This window comes from Trachypithecus francoisi, unplaced genomic scaffold, assembly GCF_009764315.1.
Source record: "Trachypithecus francoisi isolate TF-2019V2 unplaced genomic scaffold, Tfra_2.0 Lachesis_group17, whole genome shotgun sequence".
Taxonomy (NCBI): Eukaryota; Metazoa; Chordata; class Mammalia; order Primates; family Cercopithecidae; genus Trachypithecus; species Trachypithecus francoisi.
This window is the reverse complement of record NW_022681462.1, coordinates 52,771,587-52,792,403: the sequence shown is the minus strand read 5'-3', so window position 1 is coordinate 52,792,403 and position 20,817 is coordinate 52,771,587. Positions and strand designations below refer to the sequence as shown.

General features: G+C 44.8%; 1 protein-coding gene across 6 annotated transcripts in view; it reads left to right on the top strand.

Annotated features, from left to right (window-relative positions):
• Positions 1-20,817, top strand: part of SPTBN1 (spectrin beta, non-erythrocytic 1) — a 213,945-nt gene that overhangs the window by 89,106 nt on the left and 104,022 nt on the right. The window contains exon 1 of one of the 6 annotated variants that reach the window (XM_033175702.1): positions 12,929-13,451. The exons of 4 other annotated variants lie outside the window; for them this stretch is intronic. In XM_033175702.1, the coding sequence (XP_033031593.1) occupies positions 13,343-13,451 (109 nt within the window). In that variant the 5' untranslated portion in view covers positions 12,929-13,342. Of the gene's footprint in view, positions 1-12,928; positions 13,452-20,817 lie in introns of those variants that run through there. One more of the 6 variants, XR_004428293.1, reaches the window with a different exon arrangement.

The window sequence follows — 20,817 nt, the reverse complement described above, 5'->3', positions numbered from 1 at the left end:
CAGTATTCTTTAGCTGGCTGGGCAAGTCTAAGTGTTTCAGGATAGTTGATGATGAGGGTATCACAAAACCTTCGGAGTAAGAAGAACTTGTCCGATATCTGTTAAAGTGATCTGTTTACATGTAGGCATTCTCCTGTATATGTGCATACACTCACTCCTAAGTTGTGTAAATGTGTACCTGCCTGCTTGAATATGATGCATTCCTACTATTTCTAAACTACCAGTTTATTTCCCCTGTGTTTTGAGGACTCAATCTCAAAGATGCTGACTGAAAAATAAAGTTTTTAAACAATTTCATGAAGGTTGGGTTTGTCGAGATCATGAGGTCTGACTGTAGTGACAACTCTGTGGGAAATGGATAAACTGTGATAAACTACTGCACTGCACACAAATATGAGGCTGGGAGGCAGTAACTAATTAATGAGGCCTTTTGTTGTAAAAATGAGAGTTGGCAGGATTCTGAGTAAATAACTTTTTTCCTAAGGGTGGAAGATAGGACTTGGAGAGATCAATGTGTTGGTTGACAGCATTTGAGAATGTTTGGTTTGAGCTTCAACGTCATAGGTGGGGATCATGTGGCTTTAGAGCTGCTGTTTCTTCCCCTGCCCAGTGGTGCATTCCTTGTCTTTACTGAAGTATGTTTTTAAAATTCATTTTTAATTGTGGTTAAAAAAAAAAAACACGGCCGGGCGCGGTGGCTCAAGCCTGTAATCCCAGCACTTTGGGAGGCCGAGACGGGCGGATCACGAGGTCAGGAGATCGAGACCATCCTGGCTAACACGGTGAAACCCCGTCTCTACTAAAAAAAAAAAAAAAAAAATACAAAAAACTAGCCGGGCGTGGTGGCGGGCGCCTGTAGTCCCAGCTACTCGGGAGGCTGAGGCAGGAGAATGGCGTGAACCCGGGAGGCGGAGCTTGCAGTGAGCTGAGATCCGGCCACTGCACTCCAGCCCGGGCGGCAGAGTGAGACTCCGTCTCAAAAAAAAAAAAAAAAAAAAAAAACACACATAAGGTTTACCATGTTAACCATTTTTAAATGTAACTTCAGTAGAGTTAACTATGTTCACATTGTTGTGCAATCAGATCTCTAGACCCTTTTCATTTTGAAAAACTGAAACTCTACACCCATTAAACAATAACTCACCACGTTTGCCTTCCCCCAGCTCCTGGCAACCACCAGTCTACTTTCTCTTTCCATGAGTTTAGATACTTCATGTAAGTGGAATTATGAGTATTTGTTTTTTTTCCAACTGGCTTATTTCATTTAACATGATGTCCTCAAGCTTCGTCCATGTTGTAGCATATGACAGAATTTTCTTCTTTTTAAGTAATATTCTATGTGTATACCACATTTTGTTTATCCATTCATCCACTGATGGACATTAGAGTTGCTTTCACCTCTTGCTATTGTGAATGATACTGCAATGAACATAGGAATGCAAGTGTCTCTTTGAGATCCGGCTTTCAATTCTTTTGGATATATATCCAGAAGGGGGATGGCTGGACCATATGGTAGTTATATTTTTAATTTTTTGCAGAACCTCCATACTATTTCCCACAGCAGCTGCACCATTTACATTCCTACCAACAGCGTACAAGGGTTCCAATTTCTCCACATCCTTTACTGAAGCTTTTAGAATGTTATCAAAATATGGTATAATGGGAAAAAGGCACCAACATGGTCTCAAGTTGTGTTTTTCTTGGTAAATGGTAGTTAAAAGGATAATGGTGATTAAGGTGTTGATGATAAAAATAGTAATGAAAATAGGTGAGTGGAGAGATAGTTACAGGTGAGCTTGGCAGGTATTAGAAAAGAGCTTAGTCTTTCTCTTCTTTCTCTTCATTCTTCACCTGTCATTAAAATTCTAGTTGTGATGAATAAATCCATTTGTCAGGTTTTCTTTTTTTTTTTTGAGACGGAGTCTCGCTCTGTCTCCCAGGCTGGAGTGCAATGGCCAGATCTCAGCTCACTGCAAGCTCCGCCGCCCGGGCTTACGCCATTCTCCTGCCTCAGCCTCCCAAGTAGCTGGGACTACAGGCGCCCACCACCTCACCTGGCTAGGTTTTTTTGTATTTTTTAGTAGAGACAGGGGTTTCACCGTGTTAGCCAGGATGGTCTCGATCTCCTGACCTCGTGATCCGCCCTTCTCGGCCTCCCAAACAGGTATTTTTTTAAAATGCCTCCTGAGTAGGCTGTTCCCTTAGGACACCATAAGAATAATAAAGGAAAAGTCAATGTATAAAACTGAGAAAAAGGGTTTTTAAACAACAAAATTTGCTGAGGCCAGCTTTGTGTATGGTTCTACACTGGGCTGGAAGGATGAGATGGAAGCTGTGCTTGTACCACATCCTGGGCTGTCATTCTCTCTGAGCTGGTGCAAGTTGGACATCAGAGAACATAAAAAGATATCACTCATCTAGCACTCAGGACAGGCCTTTTGGCTCCACCTTTGTGTTGGATGCTGGAAGGCAGTGAGTCTTCCCTGATTCCAAACCCTGGGCCCACTTCATTGACTGGCATGAGAAATGCATGCTATATCCTTTGTCCTTAGCTTTCTCTACCTTCAGATTTGCTCTAGAAATGGCAGCAGGAATTCAGAAGGCCTGCCTTCTAATCACCAGCATGCCAGTAGCTTGCTTTGTAACTCTGGGCACACAGCTCCGTGCCTCATTTCTCATTTTTCTTACTATAAATGAGATGGTTGGCTTAGATAGAGGAAGTTTTAAAAGGAACTTCTGACACTTGTTAGGACTTTTAGCTATCATCTTCTAACTGTGAAGGATTAAGGTATGGATGAGGGGGTGTTACCTAGGCTCTGTGATTTACCATATGGTGCTACCTCCCTCACAGAGTTTCATCAATGTTCAGGTTTCAGAAATGGCTAAATCATTTTGAACTGTTCCTTAAAGAACTGGGCTGGGGGTATGGGGTGAAGGTTCTGTAAGACTTGCATTTGGCCGGGCACGGCAGCTCACGCCTGTAATCCCAGCACTTTGGGAGGCTGAGAAGGGTGGATCACTTGAGGTCAGAAGCCTGGCCAACATGGTGAAACCCCATCTGTAATAAAAATACAAAAATTAGCTGGGCACGGTGGCATGTGCCTGTAATCCCAGCTACTCGGAAAGCTGAGGCAGGAGAATTGTTTGAACCCTGGAGGCAGAGGCTGCAGTGAACGAAGATCATGCCGTTGCACTCTAGCCTGGGCAATAAGAGTGAAACTCTGTCTAAAAAAAAAAAAAAAAAAAAAGACTTGTATCTGTCCTAAAACATCGTAGAATATTTTCCAAGAGCATTATGTCCTTCATGCTGCAGCATATGACAGGATTTCTTTGCTTTTAAGTCAGATTCTGTTGTATGTATATACCAGTTTTTAGAGATTTTCTATTTCTGATCCTTTGATTTTAGGGGAAACGTTGGAAAAGCCAAGCGAACGGCTCATGGTCACATAGCCAGTCAGTGTTAAAAGCTGAGAATGGAGTGTGCTCTTCTCTTCTCTTGAGTCTGTGTCTGGTGCACTTTCTATTATTTTAATTAAGCAGATAAGACTGGTACACAAGAAGAGATAAGCAATGCTCTCATAGAGTGTATGATATATACTGGATGAGGGAGGCTGACAGTGCTGGTGTAGTGTTTCTAGGAAGGAGCCATCATCCCAGCTGAGTAATCTGGGAAGCCTTCCTAGAGGAGGGAAGGCTTTGAGCTGGGGCTTCAAGGATGAGTGGACTTGGGACGAAGAGGTGAGGGGAGTGCCAAGAGCAGAGGCATGGAAAACCCAAGACGGGGGGGCACTGATCAGTTTGGTTGGAGCAGAGGGGACAGTTCATAGGAAGAGATGGGGACAGACATTTATTGAGCATCTGTCTTGTGTCAGGCACAGTATCTGGTCTTTGCCTGTGCCATCTCAGTAGCCTGAGCAAGCCATCCTGGTCATGCACTTGTTTGAGGACATCACTTTCTCCCCACCCCTTGGGACTTGTCTTCCTTACAGTAAAAGTCAGGTGTACTTTCATCCTGCCAGAAATTACCTGGTTTAAAATGAGGAGATAAAGAAAAGAGGGAAGGGTGTTTTATGGTGTCTGTAAAGGTCTCAGAGGTAGCTATAGTATTTAATTATTTTACAGTAAGTCTGGAGCCTGCCTCCTACTTACTAGGCAGCTGGCGGGCCTTGGCGCTCCTAAGTGACTGGGCTGTCCATGAATTATTCAGGGCCTGTGCCCAGCAATGGCTGCCTAGCAAAGTCTTATGCAGGGAGGCTGTGCTATCTCAGTGAGAGATCAGCAGAAGCTCAGGTGCTGAGGAGGAAGAAATGACTGAACCCTTAAAATATTTCACATTTTAGGCCGGGCGCGGTGGCTCAAGCCTGTAATCCCAGCACTTTGGGAGGCCGAGACGGGCGGATCATGAGGTCAGGAGATCGAGACCATCCTGGCTAACACGGTGAAACCCCGTCTCTACTAAAAAAAAATACAAAAAACTAGCCGGGCGAGGTGGTGGGTGCCTGTAGTCCCTGCTACTCGGGAGGCTGAGGCAGGAGAATAGTGGGAACCCGGGAGGCGGAGCTTGCAGTGAGCTGAGATCCGGCCACTGCACTCCAGCCTGGGCGACAGAGCGAGACTCTGTCTCAAAAAAAAAAAAAATTTCACATTTTAACACGCTAGGGCTGCACACGTTGTTCCATATCCCTGCAGCTGGGTAATCGGGACGTGTTTTTCAAAGAGCAAGAAACACCTCACACCCCCAGTTACACTACCTACACTCTCATGTTAGAATGGCACACGTCAGCAGGGATTTGGTTAGAAGCAACATTAAAATTGCACAGGTAAGACGGAATAGGAACAGAGAGTGTTTATGTGGAAGAAATCCTGCTCTGCTCTGATATTTTCTCAGCCAAGTAGAGAAATGTAGTTGTTGCTTAATTTAGAATGGTACTTACTGTAACTATCAATAGCTGGTACTGTCACTAACCTGTTATTTGTTATGTATTACACCCTTGTGTTTGTGTATACGTGTGTCCTAGTGTGTCTGATTTCCTCAGCTAGGTTAAAGGTCCCTGCAGAGACGAAATCACTTCTATGTCATGAGTCCCTCCAAATAGTCTATGCCCATGGTTGGGGCTGAGAACGTATCGGATGAGTTGACTTTGGTTCTCTGTAGAGGAGGAGTATGTCTTGATGATGAGATTTGCATGCCTCCCACCTTTCTCTTTTCTCCTTCCTTCTCCAGGTGCCTATCCTACCTGCCCTTTTCACATTTTCTCTTCACAGCTCCTGGAAAAGGTAATATGGGTGTGAATATACTTGAGGGCAGGGCCCAGAGTCCTGTTTTCACAAAGAATAGATTTGTCTTTATTCCTTACCCATTTCTTTCCCATGAGCTCTGCTACCCAGGGAACAGTATCTTCTTACTGCCCCATATCACTGTCATAAAACTCTGGCTTGATGGCTGTGAACACCTACCTGTGTGTGTCAACTGTTTCCCTCGATGTTGGAGGTGAAAAGCAGAACCAAGAACTCTGGGCTAGAGCAGGCCTGGCCCCAACTGCATTCCTTAGATGTTATTTTCCTTTAAACCACTCTACCTGCAGCAGAGGAGCCCAGCCCTGGCTCTGGCTACTGTTACATTCACAGGCATAGCAACACCTGTTTGCCAAAGCCGGGGCCTCTGGACCAGGGCATTCTTTTGTCTGTGCAGGGAAGCTTTGCATGTGTAGATAACAGACACGATAAGAATGCAGAAAGGTTTGGCTGGGGTAGAAGATTCAATAAACTACATTCCTTCCTCAGGACCTTGGGTGCTTGTTTCCAGTGTAACTTGCCGTTTTTCTCCTGCTCAGCAGTGATCTCAGGTGTTTTTTATTCAGGTCTGATATGACCAGTTAGGCAAGAAACGGAAAGGATATAAATGGAAACCAGCTTTGCCCTGCTATTTCAGATTCGGCTGTATACTTAGATGGTTTTATGGGTGGGGGGGGAAATAGGGGACAGGTGTAGGGATAAAGAACCATCCATATCCTTCACAGAACAGAGATAGTAATTGCTGTGGATAGAAAAATACCTTTCGTCCTCTCTTTAATTTTTTTTCTAGTTATTTTGAGTCCTGAAGTATCAAATCTGATAGTCCCACCTCAAATAAACATTGGCTTTTCTAAAATATAGGACTTCCGTAACTTGTTTCATAGTAAGTGTTGTGTTCTGGTTATCTCTGAGGTGTCACTGCTATAAAATGTGATTCTGAGTATGCCTTTCCCAGTGCATAATGGGCTGAGTTAAAGAGAAAGGAATGGAGTGTGTCAGTACATCCCAGAGGGAGGATTGGTCCTGCCACTGAGAAACGCCCCTCTCCAAAAATCCAGAGGGGTGGTGCCCAGCCTTGGTCTTGTGTTCCCAGCCTAAGGTCTGTGATTCCACATGAAACCTGCAACATTGTGCAGCTGATAGCTTCCTTGGTGAAGTAAGAGATGGCCAAAAGTGGGACAGAATTAATTTTTGAAATTTCTCCTACGAGGAGTTTAAAGGCTAGCAATTGTAGCCATGAGAACTGTACTTTAATAGTATCTTTGTAGACATTTATCTCCCTTAATTTATAAAACAGCTCTATGAGGTTGGTCCCATTATTGGCATCCCAACTTTTCAGGCACAGAGAACCAAGATTAAAATGTAGCAGAACCAGCTTCGTAGGTCCCAGGTCTGCTTTTTTTTTTTTTTTTTTTTGGAGACGGAGTCTCGCTCTGTCACCCAGGCTGGAGTGCAGTGGCGCAATCTCGGCTCAGTGCAACCTCAACCTCCCTGGTTCAAGCGATTCTCCTGCCTCAGCCTCCTAAGTAGCTGGGATTACAGGCACACGCCACCACACCCAGCTAATTTTTGTATTTTCAATAGAGACTGGGTTTCACCATGTTGGTCAGAATGGTCTCCAACTCCTGACCTCATGATCTGCCTGCCTCAGCCTCCCAAAGTGCTGGGATTACAGGCGTGAGCCACCATGCCCGGCCCCAGGTCTGCTTTTAACCACCTTTTCTCCTGTAGCTTCACATGTCCAAGCCCTGATTCAGATGCTCACATAGTCTCACCCATGGTTTTCTAAGAATAGTGTGAGTTGTGAGGGGAGGGGAAGTGCTCCTGACTGCTTCCAGCTGCCCAGGCCATGGGCCTTGAGTGGGAGGTGCCATTGGGGAAAAAGGAGACGTTATTTTTTTTTTTTTTTTTTTTTTTTTGAGACGGAGTCTGGCTCTGTCGCCCGGGCTGGAGTGCGGTGGCCAGATCTCAGCTCACTGCAAGCTCCGCCTCCCAGGTTCACGCCATTCTCCTGCCTCCGCCTCCCAAGTAGCTGGGACTACAGGCGCCGGCCTCGTTGCCCGGCTAGTTTTTTGTATTCTTTAGTAGAGACGGGGTTTCACCGTATTAGCCAGGATGGTCTCGATCTCCTGACCTTGTGATCCGCCCGTCTCGGCCTCCCAAAGTGCTGGGATTACAGGCTTGAGCCACCGCGCCCGGCCTTGAGCGTTCTAAAGAGGTGGCAGGCAGGTAGCAATGGCATAGAGATACCAGTGTCAAATGTGCTATGCCAGTAGGGCTTTTGAAAATTGTTCTTTTGCGGGGAAAAGGAGATTTCATATAATTTCTTCTGTCTCTTGTTTTTTGCTGGATTTCATAGTGGTATGCTTGGTTAGTTGGTTGAGTTTTCTGGTAAGTGGGGAAATTTCCATTGAAACAGGGCTAGGTTTTTAACAGAGGCAGGTTTTAGGGAGAAAAGAAGGTGGCAACTAGTAGTTAGGGAGTGGGAGGCTTTTTGGGCGTTAGTGGAAAGAAAAGAATGATCTCAGTTAAGGATTCAAGAGTGGGAGAGGTGGGCAAGCGGTTCCTAGGAAGGGAGTGGGTGGGCCAGAGAGGTAAGACAGAAAGAGAATTAGAGAGATGAAACAGAAACATAATATAAACCAGTGCCTAATGCAGCATAAATGCAGTGGCATGGTTTGGAGCTGCTTTTCTATCTGGCCATGCTAATGGAAGAGGATTATTTTAGCATTGTTTTGGTTTCCTATAAAGAAATGCTTAGGAGTAATTAACTGGCTGTAGTCATCCAATCCCAAGGGATTTGACACCGATGGAGAATGAAAGACAATTGTGGAGATGGCAGTAGAAAGCAGCAGAGAATTTGGCAAAACACATCCTGTGTGAAACTTTGTTGTTTTCTGTCTGTCCCTGTTCCCATCGCTTCTTTCCCAGCTCTTGGATTGGTTTTTCAAATCCCAAGGTTGAATGTGAAGAAATCCCATCACATTTTGACATTTTGGACATCCTCTCCCAGACATACTGAGTCTTGATAGTGTCTGGATGTTCAGGAAATGAACATCTAAAGTTTTACCCACTCAAGCTTGCTGTAATGCAGGAAAAGCATCCATCTTTCCCCTCAAGACTGTATAAAGCCTCTTAGAACAAACAGAGGCTTAATCTTACCTTGCCACATACTAAGTCATATAGAATCTTAGTGTACAGGTCCACCAAGTATGAGAAGAGGAGCAAAACCAAACAAGACCTAATAAAGCCCACTCAGAACCACAGAACTCTGTAAGCAGCAAGCTCTGTGTGAACTAGCAGAGCATGTGCCTAATCCTGACTCAAAACTAAATGTTGTAGAGGTTCATGTAGAGGCCTGCTTAGGTTTAAGGTTATTCGTGATACCACTTATCATGTGATTTTTCAGAAAAGCTTAGAAACCCATAGTAAGCTGGATATACTCTGAGCATATAGGAGAAACAGCAGAGGTGGGGAGATGGGGAGCACACCGACTTGGTGGATCTGGGGTCCATGTGTTGGCTGTGCTGGGGTACACACATGGACCTGTACACGTGGCTGTACACGTTGGCTGTACACGTGGTACAGCAGCTGGGGCCCTGGGCAAGGCACTGTATTTCTGTGAACCTCAACCTTGGTTGCAAACTGGAGACCACACCTGCCTCACAGGGTTAGTCACTTGAGAAAAAGTATATGGAAGCATTCTGTAAGCTACCAAGTGTGATGGTTCTGGTTAATATGGCCTTTCAGTTTATGTGGAGATTGATGATTTCTGGGACTGCAGTTAGAACTGGGACCTAAAGGGTGAACCCAAATCACTAATACATTTAATACTAGAAATTCCAGAAGGAATTTTTTATGACCATAGATTCCAAACTGTTTGGTTTGTGGACAAAGATTGAGAGGCCCAGGGAACATGAGAAACCTGCTCAAGATTACATAGCTTGGCACTCAGAAATTAGGGTAAGCCTGAGTCCCTGACTCTGGACTTGAGTCTTTCCACCAGACCACAGCACTTGATTTGTTCCATCCATATCTTTGAGCCATTTTCCCACTGACCTTTTCCTACCTGTGCCAACTTAGGGCTGAAACCTGTGCACAGAGGACATGCTCAGTTGGGCCCTGCCTTGGAACATCTTCCCCTGAGTCTGATAACCCTCATTCACTAGTCTCATCTTCATAGCTTCTTCCTCCTCCTCCTCCTTTCTCCTCATTTTCTAACTCCCTGTAACCTAGCCTTTGCTTTTATTAACCCAATTGACCAACTAATTGGCACACTGAATGCCTTTTCTCTAAGTTTTATTTTTTAGTTTGTTTTGCAGCACTCAAGACCATCTACCCTCTTTCCTCTTTGAGTCTCTCTCCTTAGATTTTCATTCTGCAACTTCTTGGCATCTCCACTGGTTTTTCTTCTTCCCCCCAGACCCAAGCCTTTCCCAGGGCTCCATGCTTAGCCCCTTGCCTCTTACCTCCTTTCCTAGATTTAACCCCACAACTATCTCAACTCCAACCTCTGCACTCAGGACTGTATCTTCAGTTTTGAGCTCTAGTTCCACATCCCTGACTGCTCCAGCCAGACATGGCTCCCAGTGGTAGTGCAGATAACTCAGATTCCACCTGTCTAGAAGGAAATGTGCAATTGTCCCCTGCACCCCTCTAGCCAGCTCTGAAACCCCGAGAGTCTTCTTTGTCCCTTTCCTTTGATCCACATACAGTTAGTTACCAAAGTCCTTTGGATTAACTTTTATGTCAGCCCATTCTTTTTCATCTGATTGCTCCTTTGACCTGGACTATTGGACTAACCACCCAGTTGACCTTGCTGCCTTCATTTCCTCTCCTTTCTGCCCATTCTTACATACCACTTCCAGATTAATCATCTCTAGAGTCCAGCCCACACCCTCTACTCCCTTGGCTCAAAAGTCTCCAGTGGCTCTAGACCAAGCTTAGTTCTAACTTGCTTTTTGGGGCTTTCCTCCCAGCCTGACGGTTCCTTATCCTCCAGCCAAACTGCAGCACTTGCTGGTGCTGTTTCCTGGGTGTCCATGCTTTTACTGTGCTGCTTAAGAGGAGGCTTCTCCCTTGTTCCAGCCTGTTGATGTGTTTCAAGGTCTGATCAAAATGCCAGTCCCTCCTAGAGTTCTTCCCACCTGCCTTCCTCCAAAAGGCAGATGTGTCCTCCTTGTCCTCTGAATTCTTACAGCTGCCCTCCCCTGGCCCTTACTGTATTCTTTTGGTACTTTACTGTTTGCACATTTGTCCCATTTCCTTTGGCTAGCAACACTCCTGGTCATTTTTGAATCCTCTAAAACACCCGGCAGTGTGCCTTGCATACATTAAATACTGTAAATACAGAGCAATAAACACTGAAGAAATAAAGAATGAATACCTCTGGCCTTCCTTTACCTCCTCCCCACTGCTGAACTGGAGGTGGTCAGATGGGCCATCAGGGATCTGTCCTATTCTTCCCTGGTCCCAACACACCAAATGGATTTCCATTTCTTACCTCTGATCCCTATGGGGTTATTAAACCCTTCCCCAGTGTCCAAATCTTTCTAATACTTGCATGTGTTCACTCTGCGTGGTTCATTCAGTGTTGACTTTGCAGGATTGAATGTGGCTACACTCGTCCCAGCTCCACTGCCATCATATTATGTGCAACCTGGTTAATTAAAAAGTATTTCATGTACTACCCCATACTAGAGGGAGCTGAAAGGGAGATAATGAGTGGTGACTCCCTTTCTTCATTAAGTGGCCCAAAGATTAAAAATAAAACATTATAATTTGGCAAAGCACTTTGTAATCTCATTTTCAGTGCCAAAGCTGGACACTTAGAGACTTACCATTTCACCAGTATACTTAGTTGTGAAGAAGCGCTTGTTAAAAAGATCTTCATTGAGACGGTTCCCAATTTAACTTCTTTTGTAGTCTTGATGTAGGGTGTGTGTGGGGGGGGGGGGGATGCAAGGAGGGGTGCATTTTTAAGAATATATTCTTAATTTTGAGAGTATGATAATTTTTAGAACATTTCCACATCATCTCCTCAGTGACCCTGTGGAGGTGGGCATTAATTATTACTCAGTCTGACAGCTGAGGTTTAGAAAGAATCCAGGGTTTCTTCTAAGATCATAGGGTAATGAAGAGGCTTGGCCAGGACTGGAAACTCAGGTCTTGGGAATCCTAGTCAAGTGCTTTTTCCAAGACCAAGTGTTTTGTAATGCCCTGCCTAGCCTCCCATCAGCATTGTGAATTGGCAGCACTTAGGGGCTTTAAAATATGTTCTACATCTTAGATGATAAGAAATGTTGTCTTCTCCTCCAGGTTGGGCCTGGCTTTCAAAAGCCAAAGGCTGACATGTGGAAGTATTAAAAACCTAGTTATGTGGCTGGAAGGAGTTGGGGGTTGTTCAGCGTTGAACAGTTAGCTAGGCTCTGGGTTTCTTTTAACTCTAAGCCTGGACAGGATGCAGTTACTTCAATTAAAAGTGCCCTGGAGACTGAGGTGAACCGGGGTGGGGGCCCACCTCTTTACTGCAGATTGGAATCCCTGAGGAATGAAATTACCTTCTTCAGTGAGTATTGCTGCAGGGCTCCAAACTGGAAATGCCAAAAGTGTAATTTGTTGTGTGCCTGTTTAGGTAGTGAGGAAAAAGGGGGACAGGAGGGTGGAGAGAGGGGGGAGAACTAGAGTCAAATGATTTTCCGAGAATACATTTTGATTATTCTCTTTTCTACGTAGAAGATTTCATTTTTGGTTGAGATTGGTGGGAGAAGAAGCTGGGAAGGAGAGATTTAAAATTTTGGAGGACCACAAGTTTAGAGGCCTTGTTTTACAAATCAGAGTAGGAATTTGAGGGTAGTTTCGGTTCCCTCATCTCCCCACCGGATCATAAACAACTCCAGGTCAGGGATCTCGGCCGTGTTTACCTGTGTACCTTTTTCCCACAATGCCTTGCAAATCGGTGTTCCCATAAATCTTCCTTGCGTCGAATTCCTATCATAGGCCCGTGTTATTCCAGGAAACCACCGCCTTAATATCCCCTGATGGCAGCGTAAGTCAGTCGAGATGCTTCACTGAGCCCGAACTTACACGTCCCCTGTCTGTGGCCCTGCACAGCGCCCTGAGAGTGACTTTGTCTGACTTCTTCCCGGTGGCGCGCCGGGCCGCCGCCGCGTGGTTGGCGCCAGCGCACTGGGGCCGTCGCGCGCGCCCAGGTGCGGGCCGCGTTACCTCCGCAGAGGCTGGAGAGTGAATGAACCTCGCGGGCCTGGGACCCTCGGGGCTCCTCACTCTCCCGGCCGTCCGGCGGGCACGCTCGCCTTTTCAAGTGATAGTAATCGGAGACTTTTCCGTTACATGAGGCTCAACAAAAGATTGTAATTCCAGCAGCTCTGTGTGGGAAGGCACCACCAAGGCTCGGACCCGCGGCGAGTCCAGGGCCCGGCCCTGAGTCGGCGGCTGCCGGGCGGCTGGGGCGACCACGGACCGTGCAGGACCGGCAAGGGGCCGATCGGCCAGGCTCCCCCGCGCCCCTCCTCGTGGTACAGCCTGCGTTTCTCCTACAATGCTGTTATGCTAATCAGGTGACATCACCGCCGAGCACACGGCGAGTGGCTCCTGATAAAATTACAAACCGGCGGCCGCCGCGGGCAGCCGGGAGGAGGTGTGCGCGCTGCGCCCGCGAGCTCCCGGGCTCGGCAACCGTGGCACGCTTAGGATTGGCCATATTTAAGAATTCTTTAGTAGAACCTGCGCCTCCTCTCTGCTTCTTCCTCCGTCTCAGTAATTTATTTCGAGCTTCCAGGCCAGGGCTACGGAAGGAGGGAAAGCACCAAGAAATTAGATGCCTGTGTGGTAACTCCTCGCCGGGCTAAGGTGGACTCTTCTGCAGCGAACTTCCTATCAGATCACCCTGCTGGACTTGCAGACCGGAATGGGGTTCGCCTAAGGATCCGAGCGCTGCGGAGACTGCTGCGTGTTGGATGGGAGTGGGAGGGGTCTGGAGCGGGATTTCCAGGGCGCAGTCCGCCGGGGCGTTACGCTGGACATAATGGAATTGCAGAGGACGTCTAGCATCTCCGGGCCACTGTCGCCGGCGTACACGGGGCAGGTGCCTTACAACTACAACCAGCTGGAAGGCAGATTCAAGCAGCTGCAAGGTAAGCCCCCTCCCAAAGGCCGGGCCTGTCCTAGGGCCGTGCCAACGGGGCTTCTTGGAGGCTTTATTTGTGCCATATGGTACGTGACCCTAATGAAGACGGACGGCTTCACAGCTCGGCCCCAGACCCTGTGGTTGGCTGCGGGCACCCCATTCACGACTTAGGGAAGGCAGTTGCTCATACTTCTCTCCAGAAGAGCCACCATTTGGAGTCCCTCTCTCTCCAGCACCCTTTCGGCTTTCTAGGTTGTCAGATATTTGCTGCACACACATTTTCTTTACTTGTAGCTAATTTTACATCCCAGTAGATCAGTACTTATAGACTTATTAGTATGCAGGTATTTGATTCCGGGTCGCCTCTGGCTCCCAGCCCCCAGCCTCTTACCTCTGGGAAGCTTTAAAGGTGTAAAGTGCACTGCTCAGACCCAGTCCTGTAGAACAATAGCAAAGGGGAGGAGTGAGTGGTCTTTTTGTTCCTAAGCCTTCGGTAAATTAGTTTTTTTATTCAGAAGCTTAATTTTAATTTTTCTGATGTGTTGGGGAGACCCTTCCCATTTAGTGGGCTATGTAATTTCTAATGAAAGCCAGTTATTGTCATTTCAATGCTATGGGTAGGATTAGTTGCATCAGTTACAGGTTTCTTGGAGTCTGTTTAAGGCTTAAATAATTGAATGAGTCCAGTATTTTACTGAACATATTTTTAGGGAGAGCAGGAGCCTGTGTGTGCACCAGTGTGCTGTTTGTTTTCCCTGCGGCCCCTGCAGCCCTCAGCTGTCCCTGCCCAGCCAGCAGGCCCTGGCCAGCAGTGTCTCAGAGCTTATACGTGAAAAAAGGTTGCTAACTGAAAACAGAACTCCTTCCGTTTGGAAGCCGTTGGAGTCAGTAGTAGGCTGGGAATGGCTCTCGCACTGTAAAAAAGTAGTATTCGAGGACTGTGTGTTTCTTATTTTAACTCTTCTCAGTGCTGCAAATGTGGTTCCTGTGAGGAGGAGGAAGGAAGCAAGCCGCTCAGCCCTAGAATGTTTTCATTGGGAAGGGGGGGAGGATATATTTCATTCATTGGTTTATTTGTCTTGTGAAATAGTTGACAGTAATGACACTTTTCTGGAAAACAAGAGGCAGAACAGGACGTGATTTTAAACATTTGCTGGGCTGTGCCGCATTCCTCTGGCAGTTAGCTCAGAGGAAGCTCCCTTCGCTCTGGGGAACGGCTCTGTGTCTCTTCGGTTCATTTCTCTTGAACTCTTCGGCAGTCAAATTTGCTTTTTTCAAAACTTAAGCTGGGGGCGCTTGCAACTAGTGAATAGAGAGGTTGGGATGGGGGGCGTTCATTATCTAAGTCTGTGTGAGGGGCCTCTGGGTTTTCGGGTCGGAGAGTTCACTGCGTGCTCCTCCTCTTCCCCTGGCCCGGACTCCCTGCTTCATTGTGTCATCCCGCCTAGGGGGAAAGCACCCACCGGGATCGTCAGCCGAAAACCCAGCACCACTCCACCGCCAGCCCACGCCTGGTAGTCTCAGAAAAAATGCAAAACTAGGAGAAAATAGAAGAAGGTGTGAGGGAGGAGTGCACCCCCTAGGCCCACCCATAACAAATGGCTGTTATTCTGAAAGGGCTGAGGAAGGTTGTAAAACTGCTCGCGGAGAAGGGTGGAGCCTACACACAGGAAATGTCTTAACTGTCCTCTCCGGACAACGTAAAGTTTAAATTTAAAAAAATCGCCATGTGCCCCGATATTTTATCTCATACGCTTTTTCCCAAGGAAATCCCTTTGAAAGGGGTAAACTTCGTGTTTTGTGTGGTAGCTTTAAAAATAATTTTTTTTAGTGGGACCCTTGTCTCCTAATTTAGCTCCAGTGACTTTCTTATTTTTAAATATTGTGGTTTAGGAGTTGCACAAGTTTAGTGTTGGTATTTCTGTAACAGAAAACCACCCATGCTGAGGAATTGAGAAAGGGTGAATTAACTTTCAAGTATGGTGGACCTCAGGATAATTACACATTTGTCAGCATCCTTCAGAACAAATGGACCGATTGCATTTTAAACAACCCTAGGAGAATTTTGATAAAACACACACACACACAAAACCTTTCTTTAATTCCCATTCCTGGTTTTGTATTTTGTTTGGTATTTGTAGTTCTGATTATCACATACTTTTGATAACACATAATTTCTATCCGCTGATTTAATTTTGTACATTGCCGCAAGGGTGCCTTTTTTACGCTTCTGGGTATAATCTTTCCTAGCACATAATCTCTAAATATTGGCAAAATGCTCCTCTGAAACTGTATTGGGTTTTTTGTTTTTGTTTTAAGAGACAGGGTCTCCCTCTGTTGCCCAGGCTAGAGTGCAGTGACAGAATCACGACTCACCGCAGCCTTGAAGTCCTGGCTCAAGCTGTCCTCCCGCCTCAGCCTCCCAAGTAGCTGGGACTATACCATTTCTGGCTAATTTTTAAATTTTTTGTAGAGACAGAGTCTCATCATGTTGCTCAGGCTAGGTTGAACTCCTGGCCTCAAATAATCCTCCCACCTTCACTTCCCAAATTGTTGGGATTATAGGTGTGAGCTACCTTGCCAGTCCTGTATTGGGGGTTTTCAACGCCTCTGATATGAATTTATTTATGTATTGTCTGTGCCTGATAGTGCTATGATTTTTCTGGAGTTGTTTCTGCATTTTGGCTGGTTTCAAGTTACTTTCCACACTGGGTCCTAAAAATTTCAGGAGGTGTACCATAGAATGAGATTTGGAGTTCTAGCTAACGAGAATATGATATTAAAATGAGTCTGGTCTATTTAGGTAAAATAGTTTGTAGAGATTTATAGTTTATAAATTTATAGAGACATAAATCTATAGTTTAAAATAAATATATAGTTATATATTTATATGTAAATATAAATATATACAGTTTAAAATAAAAAGGATGGTCATAAATTTATAGTTTATAGAGATTTATGGTTTATAGAGATTTATAGTTTGTAGAGATTTATGGGTCAGTAAATAAGTGTGTTAAAAAAAAAAACTCATTGAGATACGAGAGCGATGGCTTTATCACACGAAGGCTTCTGGCATAAGAAGACAAGCCCTTCAACCTCTCATGGCTTTAGCATTCACCACCAACACACACACACACCCCTTCCTCTTTCTCTTTTTCAGATTTTCACCTGCAAAATTAAGTTTTCACATTCCTCAGGATCAGTTCATGTATTGTATAAAGTTGTATTTTTTTCTCTATTAAATAAAAGAGGAATGTTGAAATACAGCAAAACCCAACCTCCCATATTTAGAGAACTGTGTAGTAACAGAGGTGCAGGTTCGTGATATCCATCTCTCCACTTGACATCAGGCAGCTTAACTCCTCATGAGAGAACACTCATCATGCAACTTTCCCCCTCAGAAACAGTTGCTTGTGCCAATTGTGTAAATGAAATTCTAGACTCTAGCTTGGCCTTCAGAGATTCTCCCTAAAATGACTCCACTTCACTTACTTCTTACTCTAACATATTCCATTCAAACCTAGTAGGCAGGCCTACAGCTCTTTATAAAACCCATCCCTGGGTTTCGCGCTTATCTTCTACGTTTTGCCTCAAATGCCCTACTCTTCCATTTCATCAATAGAAATGCTTACCTTATTTTTTTTAATTTTTATTTTTTTTTGTAGACACAGGGTTTCACCATGTTGCCCAAACTGGTCTTGAACTCATGAGCTAAAGTGATTGGTCTGCCCCGGCCTCCCAAAATGCTGGGATCACAGGTGTGAGCCACTGCACCTGGCCTAGAAATGCTTACTTTTTTATTTTTATTTTTATTTTTTGAGACAGAGTCTCGCTCTTTCGCCCAGGCTGGAGTGCAGTGGCACGATCTCGGCTCAGTGCAAGCTCCGCCTACCGGGTTCACGCCATTCTCCTGCCTCAGCCTCCCAAGTAGCTGGAACCACAGGCGCCCGCCACCATGCCCAGCTAATTTTTTATATTTTTAGTAGAGACAGGGTTTCACCGTGTTAGCTAGGATGGATGGTCTCGATCTTCTGACCTCATGATCTGCCCGTCTTGGCCTCCCAAAGTGCTGGGATTACAGGCATGAGCCACCACGCCCGGCCGAAATGCTTACCATTTTTGAAGACTATACCTGCATTCCAATCATTCCATAAAGTGTCTTATTTCTTGTTACAGTTAGTGGGGAAAAAAGATTTTGTTGAGTGCTTACCATGTACCAGTAAGAGCTTTCTGTATTATATTTTGTCTGGTCTTTATAACATACCTGTGAAGTTTTAGAGGTGAGAAGATAGAGGCAAATAACTTGTCCAAGATCACAGACATTGTTGAGTTTAGGCTGCACACTGTTGTTCTGTAACTTTCTCCTTTCAGACTTCTAGATGTTCATATTCATATATATTTTTTTCTTTTAAATGGAAGAGTGACAATGTGAAATGTCCACCCTAACCTGGTTCCCTCTCCTGCCTACCTGCCCCCTGGAGGACTGATTCTATTGGCTCTGGCTGTGAGGTTGTAATGAAGACAGGATCTAGTTAAAAAAGCATCAAAATGAACTTTTTCTGCCTGCTTTGCAGCCAGACCCTGACATTCAGCATCTAATCTTTCTGGAGAAGGTGCATTCTCTTAACTATTCTGGCTCAATGCGTTTGTACCAGGAGAGGTATGAAGGGCTCTGTCTTCCTTGGGACATAGAGATTCAAGAATTTCAGGCCGTGAAATGCGTTACTGCCAAGTTTATTACATATTGAGAGTTGTCTTATTGAATTTCTTAATTTTTTAAATTTCTTAACTCTTAGAAAAAGTAAAGTGCTGATTTTGTACCTCTGAATCATGAAGAAAATTTATTCTTAAGTTTTTAGTAAATCCAGGTTGTTATGCTACCTAAATGTTTGTCTTACTTTCTTAAACCGAGAGAAAGAAGATTGCTGGATTTACAACCATTTGTCATGAAGAAAATTTGCTTTTAAGTTCTTAAATTCAAAGTAATATCCTTTGAGTATTTCCCATTGTGACACTGAAAAGAATTAATGACATACGGTTATTTGTGGGGAGGGGGAATAAGAGGAGACCGGATTTATATAAGAACATTTTGGGGTCTGATGAAAGCTTAAAAGATTGGCTTTTTCGTCTGGATACCTACCAATACTGTAGTTTTTATAAACCCAGACAACTTGGTTGGATGTCCTCCCCTAAAAGAAATAAAAATTCCTTTTACCAGTTTACCAGACTGTCAGCTCAAAATTTAAGTTTCCTACAGTTTTGTGAATTACAATCCCTTTTGGATGGTGTAGTAATAATAATTGTTAATGACTATAGCACTTAACTTTGATATAGATCATCTTGCTTAATTAATTAAATGAGATTATTCACAGTACACAGTATGGAATCTAGTACTTAGTAAATTCTAAATAAATGTGTTTACTTGTTGTAATAATCCTGTGAGGGTAGATTTTTTTTGTTTTTTTTTTTTGTTTGTTTGTTTGTTTTGAGATGGATTCTCACTCTGTCGCCCAGGCTGGAGTGCAGTGGCGTGATCTCAACTCTGCAACCTCCGCCTCCTGGATTCAAGCGAATCTCCTGCCTCAGCCTCCTGAGTAGCTGGGATTACAGGCGCCTGCTACCACGTCCAGCTAATTTTTGTTTTTTTTAGTAGAGATGGGGTTTCACTATATTGGCCAGGCTGATCTCAAACTCCTGAGCTTGTGATCCACCCGCCTCGGACTCCCAAAGTGCAGGGATTATAGGCGTGAGCCACCACGCCCGGCAAGAGTAGCTATTCTCGTACTTTTTGTAGATAAAGAAATAGATCATTAGATTATTATCCATCTGCATGAGGCTAGCTTTCCAGAATTCAGGTTTTCTGACTCCAAATTTGATGCTCTTACCATAGTACCACAAAGTGTGGGTTAGTGTGGATGATGGCACCCAGATGACATGAATACATACTGCTGGCATGGAACATTAATGTGTTAAGGGAGCTGCGCAGATTTCTGGACATGGGCTGCTCTCAGTTTTTGTTGCATTAGGAATATTGACAGTCAAGGGAATACCAATTTATCTTAAATCTTTTAAGAACATTAAAAGTATTCTTGGAGGCTAGTTATATAGAAAAGGAGGGTGATAGATAACTCCTTTTGAGGAAAAGATAGCACTTTTCTTACGAGAGTGAGCCTAAAATCTCCCTGGCTGCTGAGAAAGCTTTCTGGATGATGGTTCCATGTCATCACCTCTCCTTACTCCTCATTCTTGGGAAAAGGGATCTGTGCACAGCCTCACTGCTGCTTCCTCTGCTTTAGTCTCTTTTCATGGCTTCCCAAAGTGTCCCCATGCAGTTGTCGCAGTCTTCCCACAGCTGGGCCCTGAGAAGAGTGCTCCATGCAAAAATGTCTGGGATTCATCTTTGCTGGGATTTGACTCCAGTCCCAGCTCCAGCTCCTGCCACACCTCTACCCACAGAAGTGATTCCTTAAACCTGCCCTGCATTTTCGTACCCATGACACCCTGCCCTCTTGGTTTCTTCTGGGAATCATTTCATGTGTCAGGATCATTCTTTTGAGGTTCGGTTTAGATGCCATTTATTCTAGGCATTCCAGGAGGGAGGAGAGGTCATCATCCCTGCTTGGACTCCCTTCCTTTTAAGATTTGAAGTTTCAGCGCTTGATCATTCACCTGTGATTTTCCAATACTGCCTTTTGTTACAGTTCCTGTCTGTCTTTTTATTTTCCCTATATTTCATGAAGTCTGGGAGCCTAAAGACCAAAGTCTGAATAGTCTGTCTTACACATAGAAGCCACTAAATATTTGCTAAAGAGCAAAATTAATGAAGTCAGTGTTATAGACTCCCTTATTGCTGTGGTTCCCAAATTAAGATTCTCAAAATGAAGTCCCCATATCAGCTTCAGCATCATCTGGGAATTTGCTGGAAATTTAAAGCCTCAAATTTCCACTTCTCCCCTACTGAATAAGAAATTCTGGGGTGGGGCCTACCAATAAATATTTCTGGCTACTCTGCCAGGTGGTTCTGGTGCATACTAAAATTTGAGAAATATTCCCTTATTGGATCATTTGTACAATCTTTGCAAAATTTTGTGGGGGCGTTGAAGGAGCAGACTCCTTAAGTTGCTCCCAAACAGGAGCAGGTATTATACCTGATTTCTTATAGAAGAATGAAGAATTGGGGGAAAATATGTTTTTCAGAACAAAATTCTGTAACTGGGAAAAACATGAGCTAGTCAGGAATGGGCTCTGTGCTGCTTAAATTACAGAAGCCATTGAACATCTGTCTCAGTCACCTCTTCTACCTCAGATGACCCTCAAATGGGGTCAGTTACCTGCCTCACTTCTCCCACAGAGTTGGCTCAACAGCCACTCTA